A 15,628-nucleotide genomic window follows, 5' to 3' on the forward strand; every position below is an offset into this window, starting at 1 on the left:
CCACAACAAATTGCTGCCCCTTACATCAGCAAACTAGCAACAGGAAACAGAGGAATAAAGGCCACAATCACATATAAACGTATATATTCATAAATATGAATGGAAATGGAGAAATGCTTGTGGAGTTGTGTGCTGAAAATAAGTCTGGTAATTGGGAATACCTGGTTCAAAAAGAAGGATATATACATGTATGCAATGTGAGTAAGAGAGATGGTTAACAGAAATCATTACATTACATACTAACTGACAGGCATGTAAAAGAGAAACTTTTGGGCATTAATGTATTAAGAAGGGTAGCTGGTGGGATGTCTGATCACTATCTTGCAAAGACAAGGGTGAAGATATGTAGATGTTTTGAAAAAGAGGAAACAGTGTCAGGGAGAGAAGAGTGGTGAGAGTAAGTACTTGGAAAGCAGTCTTAAGTGAAAATAATACAAGGAGAGGCTAAGGGTAGAATGGTAAAAGGCAGGAGTAAATGAAACAATGGGAGTGGGTGAGAAATGACAAGTATTTAGGGAGGCAGTTATGGCATGTGCAAGAGATGCATGTGGCATGCCAGAGATGGAAGGTGGGCAGATTAGAAAAAGGAGTTAGTGGTGAGAAGAAGTAAAGCTGCTAGTGAAAGAGAAAAGAGAGGCATTTAGGCAGCACTTATAGGGAAGGAGTGCAAATGACTGGGTGATGTATACGAGAAAGTGGTAGGAGATCAAGAGGAAAGGTATAGGGGTTAGAAAAGAGGGCAAATGAGAGCTGGGGTAAGCAAGTATCACTAAACTTTAGGGAGCATGAAAAGATGTTTTGGAAGGAGGTAAATAATGTGCAAAAGACAACAAAACAAATAGGAACATTGGTGAAGGGGGCAAAAGGGGAACTGATAACAGGTAGTGATGAAGTGAGGAGGAGAGAGAGAGATTGAGTATTTTGAAGGATTGTTAAATGTATTTGATGATGGAGTGGCAGATGTAAAATGCGTTTGTCAAGGTGGTTTATGAAGTGAGAGAGCCATGGAGATTGGTTTGGTGAAGAGAGAAGTAGTGAAAGCCTTGCATAAGATGAAATGCTATTGACTTTATTGAAAAAGTGGGTGACTATGTTTCTGATTGGTTGGTAAGGATACCCAATGTATGTAAGGATCATGATGCGTACCTGAAGACTGGTGGAATGCATGTATAATGGCACTGTAGAAAGGCAAGGGGAATAAAAGTTCAAACTACGAAGGTGTAAGTTGTATGGGAGGGTACTGATTGAGAAGAGCATCAGAGTTGGGAGGAGGAATGTGGTTTTAGAAGTGGTAGAGGATGTGCAGACCAGGTGTTCGCTTTAAAAAATGTGTGAAATATTTCAAAAAACAGATAGATTTTTTGTGGCATACATGGATCTGGAGAAGGCATGTGATGGGGTTGACAGAAATGCTTTGTGGAAGGTCTTAAGAATATGTGGTTGGGAGGAATGGTGCCAGAAGCAGAGAGAAGTCTTTATCCAGGGTTTAAGGCTTGTGTATTAGCTGGAAGGGAGGAGAATGTACGGTTCTAAGTGAGGGTTGGTCTGCGGCAGGGGTATGTGATATTACCATAGTAGTTTAATTTGTTTATGTATCGGGTGTTGAGGGAGGAAAATGCAAGAGTCCTAGAGAGAGGGGTGAGTATGCAGTCTGTTAGGTATGAGAGGTCTTGGGAAGTGAGTCAGTTGTTGTTTGCTGATAAGAGAGCACTGGTGGCAGACTCGAGTCAGAAAGCTGGTGACTGAGTTTGGAAGACTATGAAAGCAGAAAGTTGAGAGAGAAAGTGAATAAAGGCAAGGTGAACGGGTTAAGTAAGATTGAGGGACAAGTTAGGTGGAATGTAAGTATGAATGGAAAAAATTGAAAGAAGTGAAAAGTTTTAGGCATCTGGGAGTAGGTACACATGGCAGCGAATGGAACCATGGATGCAGAAGAGAGTCACGGAGTGGGGGAGGAGGCAAAGGTTCTGGGGGTCTTGAAGAACAGGTGGAAAGATGGAACAGTATCTGGAAGGGCAAAAATGGGTAAGTTTTATGGAAATGTCCCACCAATATCATATGGATGTGTGGCATGGGCTATAGATAGGGCTGTGCGGAGGAGTGTGGACACATTAGAAATGAAATGTGATGATAACAATGAAAACAGAATAATACACTATTTTCTCTTCCCTTAGATTAAAGAACATGATGGAATACCAAACCACATACCTTTATAACTGAATTACAATCCACTCCTGCTTGACCTCCACCGGCCAAAGTGAGGGTGAGAAAAAGGCGTTCCTCTAATGAACCTTTCAGGAGAGGACCCAAGTTGTCCGCTGCTAAAGAGCATGGGAAGGATACAATATTTCTGCCTTTGGTCAGTATTCCTATAAGTTTTGTTGCAGTTTCTGTTGTCAGGTGACTGGATATATGTTTCTGTAATAAGATACTGAATATCTAACAACTATAATGATTATCCAATAAGTGTTCAAACATTAAGGGATGTGATCATAAGTAGACCAATTTCAACATTACCATCAAGTTTAGTCAAATGCATACCTATTGCTAACATTCACATTCTCATCTCAATAACAACAAATGCATATGATCATCTTATACTGAACTAGGAATGTCTTTAAGAAAAACCTATCAATTCATTTGCTAACATGCATCTTCCAACCCAGGATGAACAATTGAAAAGTATAGGATAACATGCCTCATTAAGTGATAATATCTTAAACTCATAAAATGTTTGCATTTTATACAACAGAGCTCAGGAGAATATCATTTTTCATAAAATGTAACTATATGAAGAGCTAATGTAAACTTGGGAAGTAATATCCTTCAGGATATGTTATATATGTTGAGATAATGAAACCTTGGGAAGTACATCCTTCAGGAAATGCTAAATGATATATAGAGATAACGTAGGCTGGAGTAACATCTTTCATGAAAGCAGCTATATGTGGTGTAAATATAATGTAACACTAGCAAGAACCTATTTTTACTTATCTATTTTACTTTGTCGCTGTCTCCCATGTTAGTGAGGTAGTGCAGGGAAACAGACGAAAGAATGGCCCAACCCATCCACATATACATGTATATACATACACGTCCACATGAGCAAATGTAAATACCTATACATCTCAACGTATGCATATACGTACACATACAGACATATACATATATACACATGTACATAATTCATACTGTCTGCCTTTATTCACTCCCATTGACACACCGCCACACATGAAATAAAAGCCCCCCTCACCCCGCATGTGCACGAGGTAGCGCTAGGAAAAGACAACAAAGGCCACAATGGTTCACACTCAGTCTCTAGCTGTCATGTAATAAAGCATCAAAACCACAGCTCACTTTCCACATCCAGGCCCCACAGAGCTTTCCATGGTTTACCCCAGACGCTTCACATGCCGTGGTTCAATCCATTGACAGCACGTCGACCCCAGTATACCACATACTTCCAATTCACTCTATTCCCTGCATGCCTTTCACCCTCCTGCATGTTCAGGCCCCGATCACTCAAAATCTTTTTCACTTCATCTTTCCACCTCCAATTTGGTCTCCCACTTCTCCTCGTTCCCTTCACCTCTGACATATATATCCTCTTGGTCAACCTTTCCTCACCCATTCCCTCCATGTGACCAAACCATTTCAAAACACCCTCTTCTGCTCTCTCAACCACACTCTTTTTATTTCCACACATCTCTCTTACCCTATTAGTACTTCCTCAATCAAAACACCTCACACCACATATTGTCCTCAAATATCTCATTTCCAGCACATCCACCCTCCTCCGCACAACTCTATCTATAGCCCACGCCTCGCAACCATATAACATTGTCAGAACCACTATTTCTTCAAATATACCCATTTTTGCTTTCCAAGATAATGTTCTCGACTTCCACACATTCTTCAACGCTCCTCGAACTTTCGCCCCCTCCCCCACCCTATGATTCACTTCTGCTTCCATGGTTCCATCCGCTGCCAAATCCACTCCCGGACATCTAAAACACTTCACTTCCTCCAGTTTTTCTCCATTCAAACTTACCTCCCAATTGACCTGTCCCTCAACCCTACTGTACCTAATAACCTTGCTCTTATTTATATTTACTCTCAGCTTTCCTCTTTCACACACTTTACCAAACTCAGTCACCAGCTTCTGCAGTTTCTCACACAAATCAGCCAATAGCGCTGTATCATCAGCAAACAACTGACTCACTTCCCAAGCTCTTTCATCTACAACAGACTTATACTTGCCCCTTTCCAAAACTCTTGCATTCACCTCCATAACAACCCCATCCATAAACAAATTAAACAAACATGGAGACAACACAACCCTGCCCCAAACCAACATTCACTGAGAACCAATAACTTTCCTCTCTTCCTACATGTACACATGCCTTACATCCTCGATAAAAACTTTTCACTGCTTCTAACAACTTCCCTCCCACACCATATATTCTTAATACCTTCCACAGGGCATCTCTATCAACTCTATCATATGCCTTCTCCAGATCCAAAAATTCTACATACAAATCCATTTGCTTTTCTAAGTATTTCTCACATACATTCTTCAAAAAAACACCTGATCTACACATCCTCTACCACTTCTGAAACCACACCGCTCTTCCCCAATCTGATGCTCTAAACATGCCTTCACTCTCTCAATCAATACCCTCCCATATAATTTCACAGAAATGCTCAACAAACTTATACCTCTGTAATTTGAGCACTCACTTTTATCCCCTTTGCCTTTGTACAATGGCGCTATGCAAGCATTCCGCTAATCCTCAGACACCTCACCATGAGTCATACATACATTAAATAACCTTACCAACCAGTCAACAATACAGTCACCCCTTTTTTAATGAGTCATACATTAAAATAACCTTACCAACCAGTCAACAATACAGTCACCCCCTATTTTAATAAATTCCAAACCTGCTGCTTTGCCGTGTTTCAACTTCTGCAAAGCTTTTACTACCTCTTCCCTATTTACCAAATCATTCTCCATACCCCTCTCACTTTGCACACCGCCTCAACCAAAATACCCTATATCTGCCACTCTATCATCAAACACATTTAACAAACCTTCAAAATACTTACTCCATCTCCTTCTCATATCACCACTACTTGTTATCACCTCCCCATTAGCCCCCTTCACTGAAGTTCCCATTTGTTCCCTTGCCTTACGCACTTTATTTACCTCCTTCAAAAACATCTTTTTATTCTCACTAAAATTAATGATACTCTCTCACCCAAATTCTCATTTGCCCTTTTTTTCACCTCTTGTACCTTTCTCTTGACCTCATGCCTCTTTCTTTTATACATCTCCCACTCATTTGCATTATTTCTCTGCAAAAATCGTCCAAATGCCTCTCTCTTCTCTTTCACTAATAATCTTACTTCTTCATCCCACCACTCACTACTCTTTCTAATCTGCCCACCTCACACGCTTCTCATGCCACAAGCATCTTTTGCGCAAGCCATCACTGCTTCCCTAAATACATCCCATTCCTCCCCCACTCCCCTTACCACCTTTGTTCTCACCTTTTTCCATTCTGTACTCAGTCTCTCCTGGTACTTCCTCACACAGGTCTCCTTCCCAAGCTCACTTACTCTCACCACTCTCTTCACTCCAACATTCTCTCTTCTTTTCTGAAAACCTCTGCAAATCTTCACCTTCGCCTCCACAAGATAATTATCAGACATCCCTCCAGTTGCACCTCTAAGACCATTAACATCCAAAAGTCTCTCTTTCACATGCCTATCAATTCACACGTAATCCAATAACGCTCTCTGGCCATCTCTCCTACTTATGTATACTTATGCACATCCCTCTTTTTAAACCAGGCATTCCCAATCACCAGTCCTTTTTCAGCACATAAATCTACAAGCTCTTCACCATTTCCATTTACTACACTGAACACCCCATGTACACAAATTATTCCCTCAACTGCCACATTACTCACCTATGCATTCAAATCACCCATCACTATAACCTGGTCTTGTGCATCAAAACTACTAACACACTCACTAAGCTGCCCCCAAAACACTTGCCTCTCATGATCTTTCTTCTCATGCCCAGGTGCATATGCACCAATAATTACCCATCTCTCTCCGTCCACTTTCAGTTTTACCCATATCAATCTAGAGTTTACTTTCTTACACTTTATCACATACTCCCACCACTCCTGTTTCAGGAGTAGTGCTAATCCTTCCTTTGCTCTTGTCCTCTCACAAACCCCTGACTTTACTCCCAAGACATTTCCAAACCACTCTTCCCCTTTACCCTTGAGCTTCATTTCACTCAGAGATAAAACATCCAGGTTTCTTTCCTCAAACATACTACCTATCTCTCCTTTTTTCTAATCTTGGTTACATCCACACACATTTAGACACCCCAATCTGAGCCTTCGAGGAGGATGAGCACTCCCCGTGTGATTTCTTCTTCTGTTTCCCCTTTTAGAAAGTTAAAATATAAGGAGGGGAGGGTTTCCAGCCCCCCGCTCCCGTCCCCTTTAGTTGGTGAAATCACTTGTATGATGTATGGATACTATGCAGTCCTTGGGAGTAACATTTTTCAGGAAATCATTTATATAATGTGTATGACATATTGGCAATCAGCACCAAACTTGATGAAACAGAACATGAAGAAAGTCATGGGGGCTGCAGTTTTCAAACCCTGATCTAACTTCATAAGACAAGTAGGTTTCTTCTCCCCCCCCCCCCCCCTCCCCAACATTTTCTACTTTTCTTGATCCATTAGAGTTAAACATGATACAATGATACAGGATAACATAAGGAAAGTCATGAAGGGGGAAGGAGCACCTACACACCTATGAGATCCTAAGAAAATAGATTTTGCCATGGTGACATGGCTGGCATGTTGTGCTCACCACATTTGTACATTGATGAGCAACATTTCTATATACTGCCTTGCCTTGTTTCCTCACTTGTCTTGCTAGTTGAATGATAGCAATTTTCAGCTGCTACTCCTCTAGCATAATCATCTATTCCAGGTTCATCCAGTACTATCTTCAACCATGAGTCTAATCTTTTGAGAGTTTCTGTAATCACTCCATCTAAAATTTCTTAGATCACTTGCTACTGTATCAAATAACCATTTCAACTTGCCTGCTGGCCATTCAAGTATCGTTTCTTATGCATTTTCGCTATCTTTACTGGATTATTCTAGAGTTAAAAACTCTATATTATCCCTGTCTGGTTCCTTTCAAATAAAGATTATTGTTCCTTATTCCTTTTCTTTGTAGCTAGGCATATATATCATGATAAATCCACTTTCAAAGCTAAAGAATGTGAAGCTTTAATACTTCTAATTGTTCATGGTAATTCATGTGCTCCATTCATCTTGCTTATGAAATGTATCTGTATTCTACCTCAGACATCTTTAATTCAGTATCCTTTCTGATGTCTCTACAACACAGAAGTATCAGAAATTACTTCTTATATTATTGGATTACGTGTTAATTGACAGGCGCGCGAAAGAGAGACTTTTGGATGTAAATGTGCTGAGAGGTGCAACTGGAGGGATGTTTGATCATTATCTTGTGGAAGCTAAGGTGAAGATTTGTATGGGTATTTCAGAAAAGAAGAGTGAATGTTGGGGTGAAGAGGGAGGTGAGAGTAAATGAGCTTGGGAAGGAGACTTGTGTGAGGAAGTACCAGGAGAGACTGAGTACAGAATGGAAAAAGGTGAGAACAATGGAAGTAAGGGGAGTGCGGGAGGAATGGGATGTATTTAGGGAAGCAGTGATGGATTGCGCAAAAGGTGCTTGTGGCATGAGAAGCTTGGGAGGTGAGTTGATTAGAAAGGGTAGTGAGTGGTGGGATGAAGAAGTAAGATTATTAGTGAAAGAGAAGAGAGAGGCATTTGGACAATTTTTGCAGGGAAAAAATACAATTGACTGGGAAATGTATAAAAGAAAGAGACAGGAGGTTAAGAGAAAGGTGCAAGAGGTGAAAAAGAGGGCAAATGAGAGTTGGGGTGAGAGAGAGTATCATTAAATTTTAGGGAGAATAAAAAGATGTTCTGGAAGGAGGTAAATAAAGTGCGTAAGACAAGGGAGCTAATGGGAACTTCAGTGAAGGGCGCTAATGGGGAGGTGATAACAAGTAGTGGTGATGTGAGAAGGAGATGGAGTGAGTATTTTGAAGGTTTGTTGAATGTGTTTGATGATAGAGTGGCAGATACAGGGTGTCTTGGTCGAGCTGGTGTGCAAAGTGAGAGGGTTGGGGAAAATGATTTGGTAAACAGAGAAGAGGTAGTAAAAGCTTTGCGGAAGATGAAAGCCGGCAAGGCAGCAGGTTTGTATGGTATTGCAGTGGAATTTATTAAAAAAGGGGGTGACTGTATTGTTGACTGGTTGGTAAGGTTATTTAATGTATGTATGAATCATGGTGAGGTGCCTGAGGATTGGCGGGATACGTGCATAGTGCCATTGTACAAAGGCAAAGGGGATAAGAGTGAGTGCTCAAATTACAGAGGTATAAGTTTGTTGAGTATTCCTGGTAAATTACATGGGAGGGTATTGATTGAGAGGGTGAAGGCATGTACAGAGCATCAGATTGGGGAAGAGCAGTGGGGTTTCACAAGTGGTGGAGGATGTGTGGATCAGGTGTTTGCTTTGAAGAATGTATGTGAGAAATACTTAGAAAAGCAAATGGATTTGTATGTAGCATTTATGGATCTGGAGAAGGCATATGATAGAGTTGATAGAGATGCTCTGTGGAAGGTATTAAGAATATATGGTGTGAGAGGCAAGTTGTTAGAAGCAGTGAAAAGTTTTTATCGAGGATGTAAGGCATGTGTACATGTAGGAAGAGAGGAAAGTGATTGGTTCTTAGTGAATGTAGGTTTGCGGCAGGGGTGTGTGATATCTCCATGGTTGTTTAATTTGTTTATGGATGGGCTTGTTAGGGAGGTGAATGCAAGAGTTTTGGAAAGAGGGGCAAGAATGAATTCTGTTGTGGATGAGAGAGCTTGGGAAGTGAGTCAGTTGTTGTTCGCTGATGATACAGCGCTGGTGGCTGATTCATGTGAGAAACTGCAGAAGCTGGTGACTGAGTTTGGTAGAGTGTGTGAAAGAAGAAAGTTAAGAGTAAATGTGAATAAGAGCAAAGTTATTAGGTACAGTAGGGTTGAGGGTCAAGTCAATTGGGAGGTAAGTTTGAATGGAGAAAAACTAGAGGAAGTAAAGTGTTTTAGATATCTGGGAGTGGATCTGGCAGCGGATGGAACCATGGAAGCGGAAGTGAATCATAGGGTGGGGGAGGGGGCGAAAATCCTGGGAGCCTTGAAGAATGTGTGGAAGTCAAGAACATTATCTCGGAAAGCAAAAATGGGTACGTTTGAAGGAATAGTGGTTCCAACAATGTTGTATGGTTGCGAGGCATGGGCTATGGATAGAGTTGTGGGCAGGATGGTGGATGTGCTGGAAATGAGATTTTTGAGGACAATGTGTGGTGTGAGGTGGTTTGATCGAGTAAAGAATGTAAGGGTAAGAGAGATGTATGGAAAAAAAAAGAGCGTGGTTGAGAGAGCAGAAGAGGGTGTTTTGAAATGGTTTGGGCACATGGAGAGAATGAGTGAGGAAAGATTGACCAAGAGGATGTATGTGTCGGAGGTGGTAGGAACGAGGAGAAGTGGAAGACCAAATTGGAGGTGGAAAGATGGAGTGAAAAAGGTTTTGAGTGATCAGGGCCTGAACATGGAGGAGGGTAAAAGGCGGGCAAGGAATAGAGTGAATTGGATCGATGTGGTATACCGGGGTTGACGTGCTGTCAGTGGATTGAATCAGGCATGTAAAGCGTCTGGGGTAAACCATGGAAAGCTGTGTGGGGCCTGGATGTGGAAAGAGAGCTGTGGTTTCGGGCATTATTGCATGACAGCTAGAGACTGTGTGAACGAATGAGGCCTTTGTTGTCTTTTCCTAGCGCTACCCCACACACATGAGGGGGGAGGGGGATGGTATTCCATGTGTGGCGAGGTGGCGATGGGAATGAATAAGGGCAGACAGTGTGAATTGTGTGCATGGGTATATATGTATGCGTCTGTGTGTGTATTTATATATGTACATTCAGATGTATAGATATGTATATTTGCGTGTGTGGATGTGTGTGTATATACATGTGTATGGGGGTGGGTTGGGCCATTTCTTTCGTCTGTTTCCTTGCGCTAACTCGCAAACGCGGGAGACAGCGACAAAGCAAAATAAATATAAATATCTTTTTTTTTTGCTTTGTCGCTGTCTCCCGAGTTTGCGAGGTAGCGCAAGGAAACAGAGAAAAGAAATGGCCCAACCCACCCCCATACACATGTATATACATACACATCCACACACGCAAATATACATACCTACACAGCTTTCCATGGTTTACCCCAGACGCTTCACATGCCCTGATTCAATCCGCTGGCAGCACGTCAACGCCGGTATACCATATCGATCCAATTCACTCTATTCCTTGCCCTCCTTACACCCTCCTGCATGTTCAGGCCCCGATCACTCAAAATCTTTTTCACTCCATCTTTCCACCTCCAATTTGGTGTCCCACTTCTCGTTCCCTCCACCTCCGACACAAATATCCTCTTGGTCAATCTTTCCTCACTCATTCTCTCCATGTGCCCAAACCATTTCAAAACACCCTCTTCTGCTCTCTCAGCCACACTCTTTTTATTTCCAAACATCTCTCTTACCCTTACGTTACTTACTCGATCAAACCACCTCACACCACACATTGTCCTCCAACATCTCATTTCCAGCACATCCACCATCCTGCGCACAACTCTATCCATAGCCCACGCCTCGTAACCATACAACAATGTTGGTTCCACTATTCCTTCAAACATACCCATTTTTGCTTTCCAAGATAATGTTCTCGACTTCCACACATTCTTCAAGGCTCCCTCGATTTTTGCCCCCTCCCCCACCCTATGATTCACTTCCGCTTCCATGGTTCCATCCGCTGCCAGATCCACTCCCAGATATCTAAAACACTTCACTTCCTCTATTACCTCCCAATTGACTTGACCCTCAACCCTACTGTACCTAATAACCTTGCTCTTATTCACATTTACTCTTAACTTTCTTCTTTCACACACTTTACCAAACTCAGTCACCAGCTTCTGCAGTTTCTCACATGAATCAGCCACCAGCGCTGTATCATCAGCGAACAACAACTGACTCACTTCCCAAGCTCTCTCATCCACAACAGACTTCATACTTGACCCTCTTTCCAAAACTCTTGCATTCACCTCCCTAACAAGCCAATCCATAAACAAATTAAACAACCATGGAGACATCACACACCCCTGCCGCAAACCTACATTCACTGAGAACCAATCACTTTCCTCTCTTCCTACACGTACACATGCCTTACATCCTCGATAAAAACTTTTCACTGCTTCTAACAACTTGCCTCCCACACCATATATTCTTAATACCTTCCACAGAGCATCTCTATCAACTCTATCATATGCCTTCTCCAGATCCATAAATGCTACATATAAATCCATTTGCTTTTCTAAGTATTTCTCACATACATTCTTCAAAGCAAACACCTGGTCCACACATCCTCTACCACTTCTGAAACCACACTGCTCTTCCCCAATCTGATGCTCTGTACATGCCTTCACCCTCTCAATCAATACCCTCCCATATAATTTACCGGGAATACTCAACAAACTTATACCTCTGAAATTTCAGCACTCACTCTTATCCTCTTTGCCTTCGTACAATGGCACTATGCACGCATTCCGCCAATCCTCAGGCACCTCACCATGAGTCATACATACATTAAATAACCTTACCAACCAGTCAACAATACAGTCACCCCCTTTTTTAATAAATTCCACTGCAATACCATCCAAACCTGCTGCCTTGCCGGCTTTCATCTTCCGTAAAGCTTTTACTACCTCTTCTCTGTTTACCAAATCATTTTCCCTAACCCTCTCACTTTGCAAACCATCTCGACCAAAACACCCTATATCTGCCACTCTATCATCAAACACATTCAACAAACCTTCAAAATACTCACTCCATCTCCTTCTCACATAACCACTACTTGTTATCACCTCCCCATTAGCCCCCTTCACTGATGTTCCCATTTGCTCCCTTGTCTTACGCATTTTATATATATAATATATATATATATATATATATATATATATATATATATATATATATATATATATATAATATATATATATAAATTTTGAAGGTTTGTTGAATGTGTTTGATGATAGAGTGGCAGATATAGGGTGTTTTGGTCGAGGTGGTGTGCAAAGTGAGAGGGTTAGGGAAAATGATTTGGTAAACAGAGAAGAGGTAGTGAAAGCTTTGCGGAAGATGAAAGCCGGCAAGGCAGCAGGTTTGGATGGTATTGCAGTGGAATTTATTAAAAAAGGGGGACTGTATTGTTGACTGGTTGGTAAGGTTATTTAATGTATGTATGACTCATGGTGAGGTGCCTGAGGATTGGCGGAATGCGTGCATAGTGCCATTGTACAAAGGCAAAGGGGATAAGAGTGAGTGCTCAAATTACAGAGGTATAAGCTTGTTGAGTATTCCTGGTAAATTATATGGGAGGGTATTGATTGAGAGGGTGAAGGCATGTACAGAGCATCAGATTGGGGAAGAGCAGTGTGGTTCAGAAGTGGTAGAGGATGTGTAGATCAGGTGTTTGCTTTGAAGAATGTATGTGAGAAATACTTAGAAAAGCAAATGGATTTGTATGTAGCATTTATGGATCTGGAGAAGGCATATGATAGAGTTGATAGAGATGCTCTGTGGAAGGTATTAAGAATATATGGTTGTGGGAGAAAGTTGTTAGAAGCAGTGAAAAGTTTTTATCGAGGATGTAAGGCATGTGTACGTGTAGGAAGAGAGAAAAGTGATTGGTTCTCAGTGAATGTAGGTTTGCGGCAGGGGTTGTGTGATGTCTCCATGGTTGTTTAATTTGTTTATGGATGGGGTTGTTAGGGAGGTAAATGCAAGAGTTTTGGAAAGAGGGGCAAGTATGAAGTCTGTTGGGATGAGAGAGCTTGGGAAGTGAGTCAGTTGTTGTTCGCTGATGATACAGCGCTGGTGGCTGATTCATGTGAGAAACTGCAGAAGCTGGTGACTGAGTTTGGTAAAGTGTGTGGGAAGAAGAAAGTTAAGAGTAAATGTGAATAAGAGCAAGGTTGTTAGGTACAGTAGGGTTGAGGGTCAAGTCAATTGGGAGGTGAGTTTGAATGGAGAAAATCTGGAGGAAGTGAAGTGTTTTAGATATCTGGGAGTGGATCTGGCAGCGGATGGAACCATGGAAGCGGAAGTGAATCATAGGGTGGGGGAGGGGGCAAAAATTCTGGGAGCCTTGAAGAATGTTTGGAGGTCGAGAACATTATCTCCGAAAGCAAAAATGGCTATGTTTGAAGGAATAGTGGTTCCAACAATGTTATATGGTTGCGAGGCGTGGGCTATGGATAGAGTTGTGTGCAGGAGGGTGGATGTGCTGGAAATAAGATATTTCAGGAAAATATGTGGTGTGAGGTGGTTTGATCGAGTAAGTAATGTAAGGGTAAGAGAGATGTGTTAAAATAAAACGAGCGTGGTTGAGAGAGCAGAAGAGGGTGTTTTGAAATGGTTTGGGCACATGGAGAGAATGAGTGAGGAAAGATGGACCAAGAGGATATATGTGTCGGAGGTGGAGGGAACAAGGAGAAGTGGGAGACCAAATTTTAGGTGGAAAGAGGAGTGAAAAAGATTTTGAGTGAGAGGGGCCTGAACATGCAGGAGGGTGAAAGGCGGGCAAGGAATAGAGTGAATTCGATCGATGTGGTATACTGGGGTTGACGTACAGTTCAATGGATTGAATCAGGGCATGTGAAGCGTCTGGGGTAAACCATGGAATGTTCTGTGGGGCCTGGATGTGGAAAGGGAGCTGTTGGGCCATTTCTTTCGTCTGTTTCCTTGCGCTACCTCGCAAACGCGGGAGACAGCGACAAAGCAAAAAAAAAAAAAAAAAATATATATAAAAATATATAAAAAGAAATATAAAAAGATATATTGAAAAAATACCTGCAGTGTATGAAAATACAATCTACATCTTTCACGGGATTAAACCTTTTTCATAATTGGTTGCCATTTCCCACATTAGCAAGGTAGCACCAGGAACAGATGAAGAAAGGCTACATTTGTTAACATCCATTCTGTCGCTGTCATGAGTAATGCACTCCAACCAAAGCTCCCTATTCACAACTAGGCCCCACAGATGTTTCCATGGTTTACCTAAGGCACTTTACATGCCCTGATTCAGTACACTGAAAACAATTGTTCCAATTCACTCAATCCCGTGCACACCCTTCATCCTCCAGCCATGTTCAGGGCCTGATCATTCAAGATCTTTTTCACTCCATCCTTCCATCTCCAAATTTTTTCTCCCCCTTCTCCTTGTTCCCTACTCTCCTGACACATATGTCCTCTTTGGCAACCTCACCTCACTCATTCTCTCCATATGTCCAAACTATTTCAGCACATCCTCTCCAGCTGTCAACCAAACCTTCACCCCTTCACCCACCCTATAACACTTTTGCATCCATGGTTCCATTTGCTCCTATGTCTAATCCAAGATATCTTAAACACTTTCCTCCACTTTTTCTCTATTCAAACTCACACCTCAACAAACACATCCCTTAACCCTGCTAAACCTAATAACCTTGTTTTGATTAAAAATTTTTTCTACATTGGAGGCTCCAATCATGGACAAAATTCCTCATAAAGGCCAGGCCATAACTGAAATGTTGAGATGATTTATTTTTTAGTTATCATACTTTGTCCACTGTCTCCCACGTTAGTTAGGTAGCGCAAGGAAACATAAAAAAAAAATGGCCTAACCCACCCAATTACGCGTATATATACGTAAACGTCCTCATACGCACATTTATTTATTTCTCTATTTTGCTTTTTCTCTGTCTCTCGCATTAGCGAGGCAGCGCAAGGAAACAGACGAAAGAATGGCCCAACCCACCCACATACACATGTATATACATACACGTCCACACACGCAAATATATATACCAATACATCTCAACATATACATACATATAACACACACAGACATATACATATATACACATGTACATAATTCATACTGTCTGCCTTTATTCATTCCCATTGCCACCTCGCCACACATGAAATAACAGCCCCCTCCCCCAAATATGCACGAGGTAGCGCTAGGAAAATACAACAAAGGCCACATTTATTCACACTCAGTCTCTAGCTGTCATGTAATAATGCACCAAAACCACAGCTCCCTTACCACATCCAGGCCCCACAGAACTTTCCATGGTTTACCCCAGACGCTCCACATGCCCTGGTTCAATCCACTGACAGCAGGCCGACCCCGGTATACCACACTCTATTCCTTGCACGCCTTTCACACCCCTGCATGTTCAGGCCTCAATCACTCAAAATCTTTTTCATTTCATCTTTCCACCTCCAATTTGATCTCACACTTCTCCTCGTTCCCTCCACCTCTGAAACATTTATCCTCTTGGTCAATCTTTCCTCACTCGTTCTCTCCATGTGACCAAACCATTTCAAAACACCCTCCTCTGCTCCGT

At 41.8% G+C, this 15,628-nt stretch overlaps 1 protein-coding gene across 3 annotated transcripts in view; it reads right to left on the reverse strand.

Annotated features, from left to right (window-relative positions):
- LOC139753338 (MTOR-associated protein MEAK7-like) overlaps nt 1-15,628 on the reverse strand; it is a 342,712-nt gene that overhangs the window by 273,185 nt on the left and 53,899 nt on the right. For all 3 annotated transcript variants that reach the window (XM_071669692.1, XM_071669691.1, XM_071669693.1), the window contains exon 3: nt 2,209-2,418. In XM_071669692.1, the coding sequence (XP_071525793.1) occupies nt 2,209-2,418 (210 nt within the window). The remainder of the gene's footprint in view (nt 1-2,208; nt 2,419-15,628) is intronic.

Source organism: Panulirus ornatus, chromosome 14 (genome assembly GCF_036320965.1).
Source record: "Panulirus ornatus isolate Po-2019 chromosome 14, ASM3632096v1, whole genome shotgun sequence".
NCBI classification, from domain to species: domain Eukaryota; kingdom Metazoa; phylum Arthropoda; class Malacostraca; order Decapoda; family Palinuridae; genus Panulirus; species Panulirus ornatus.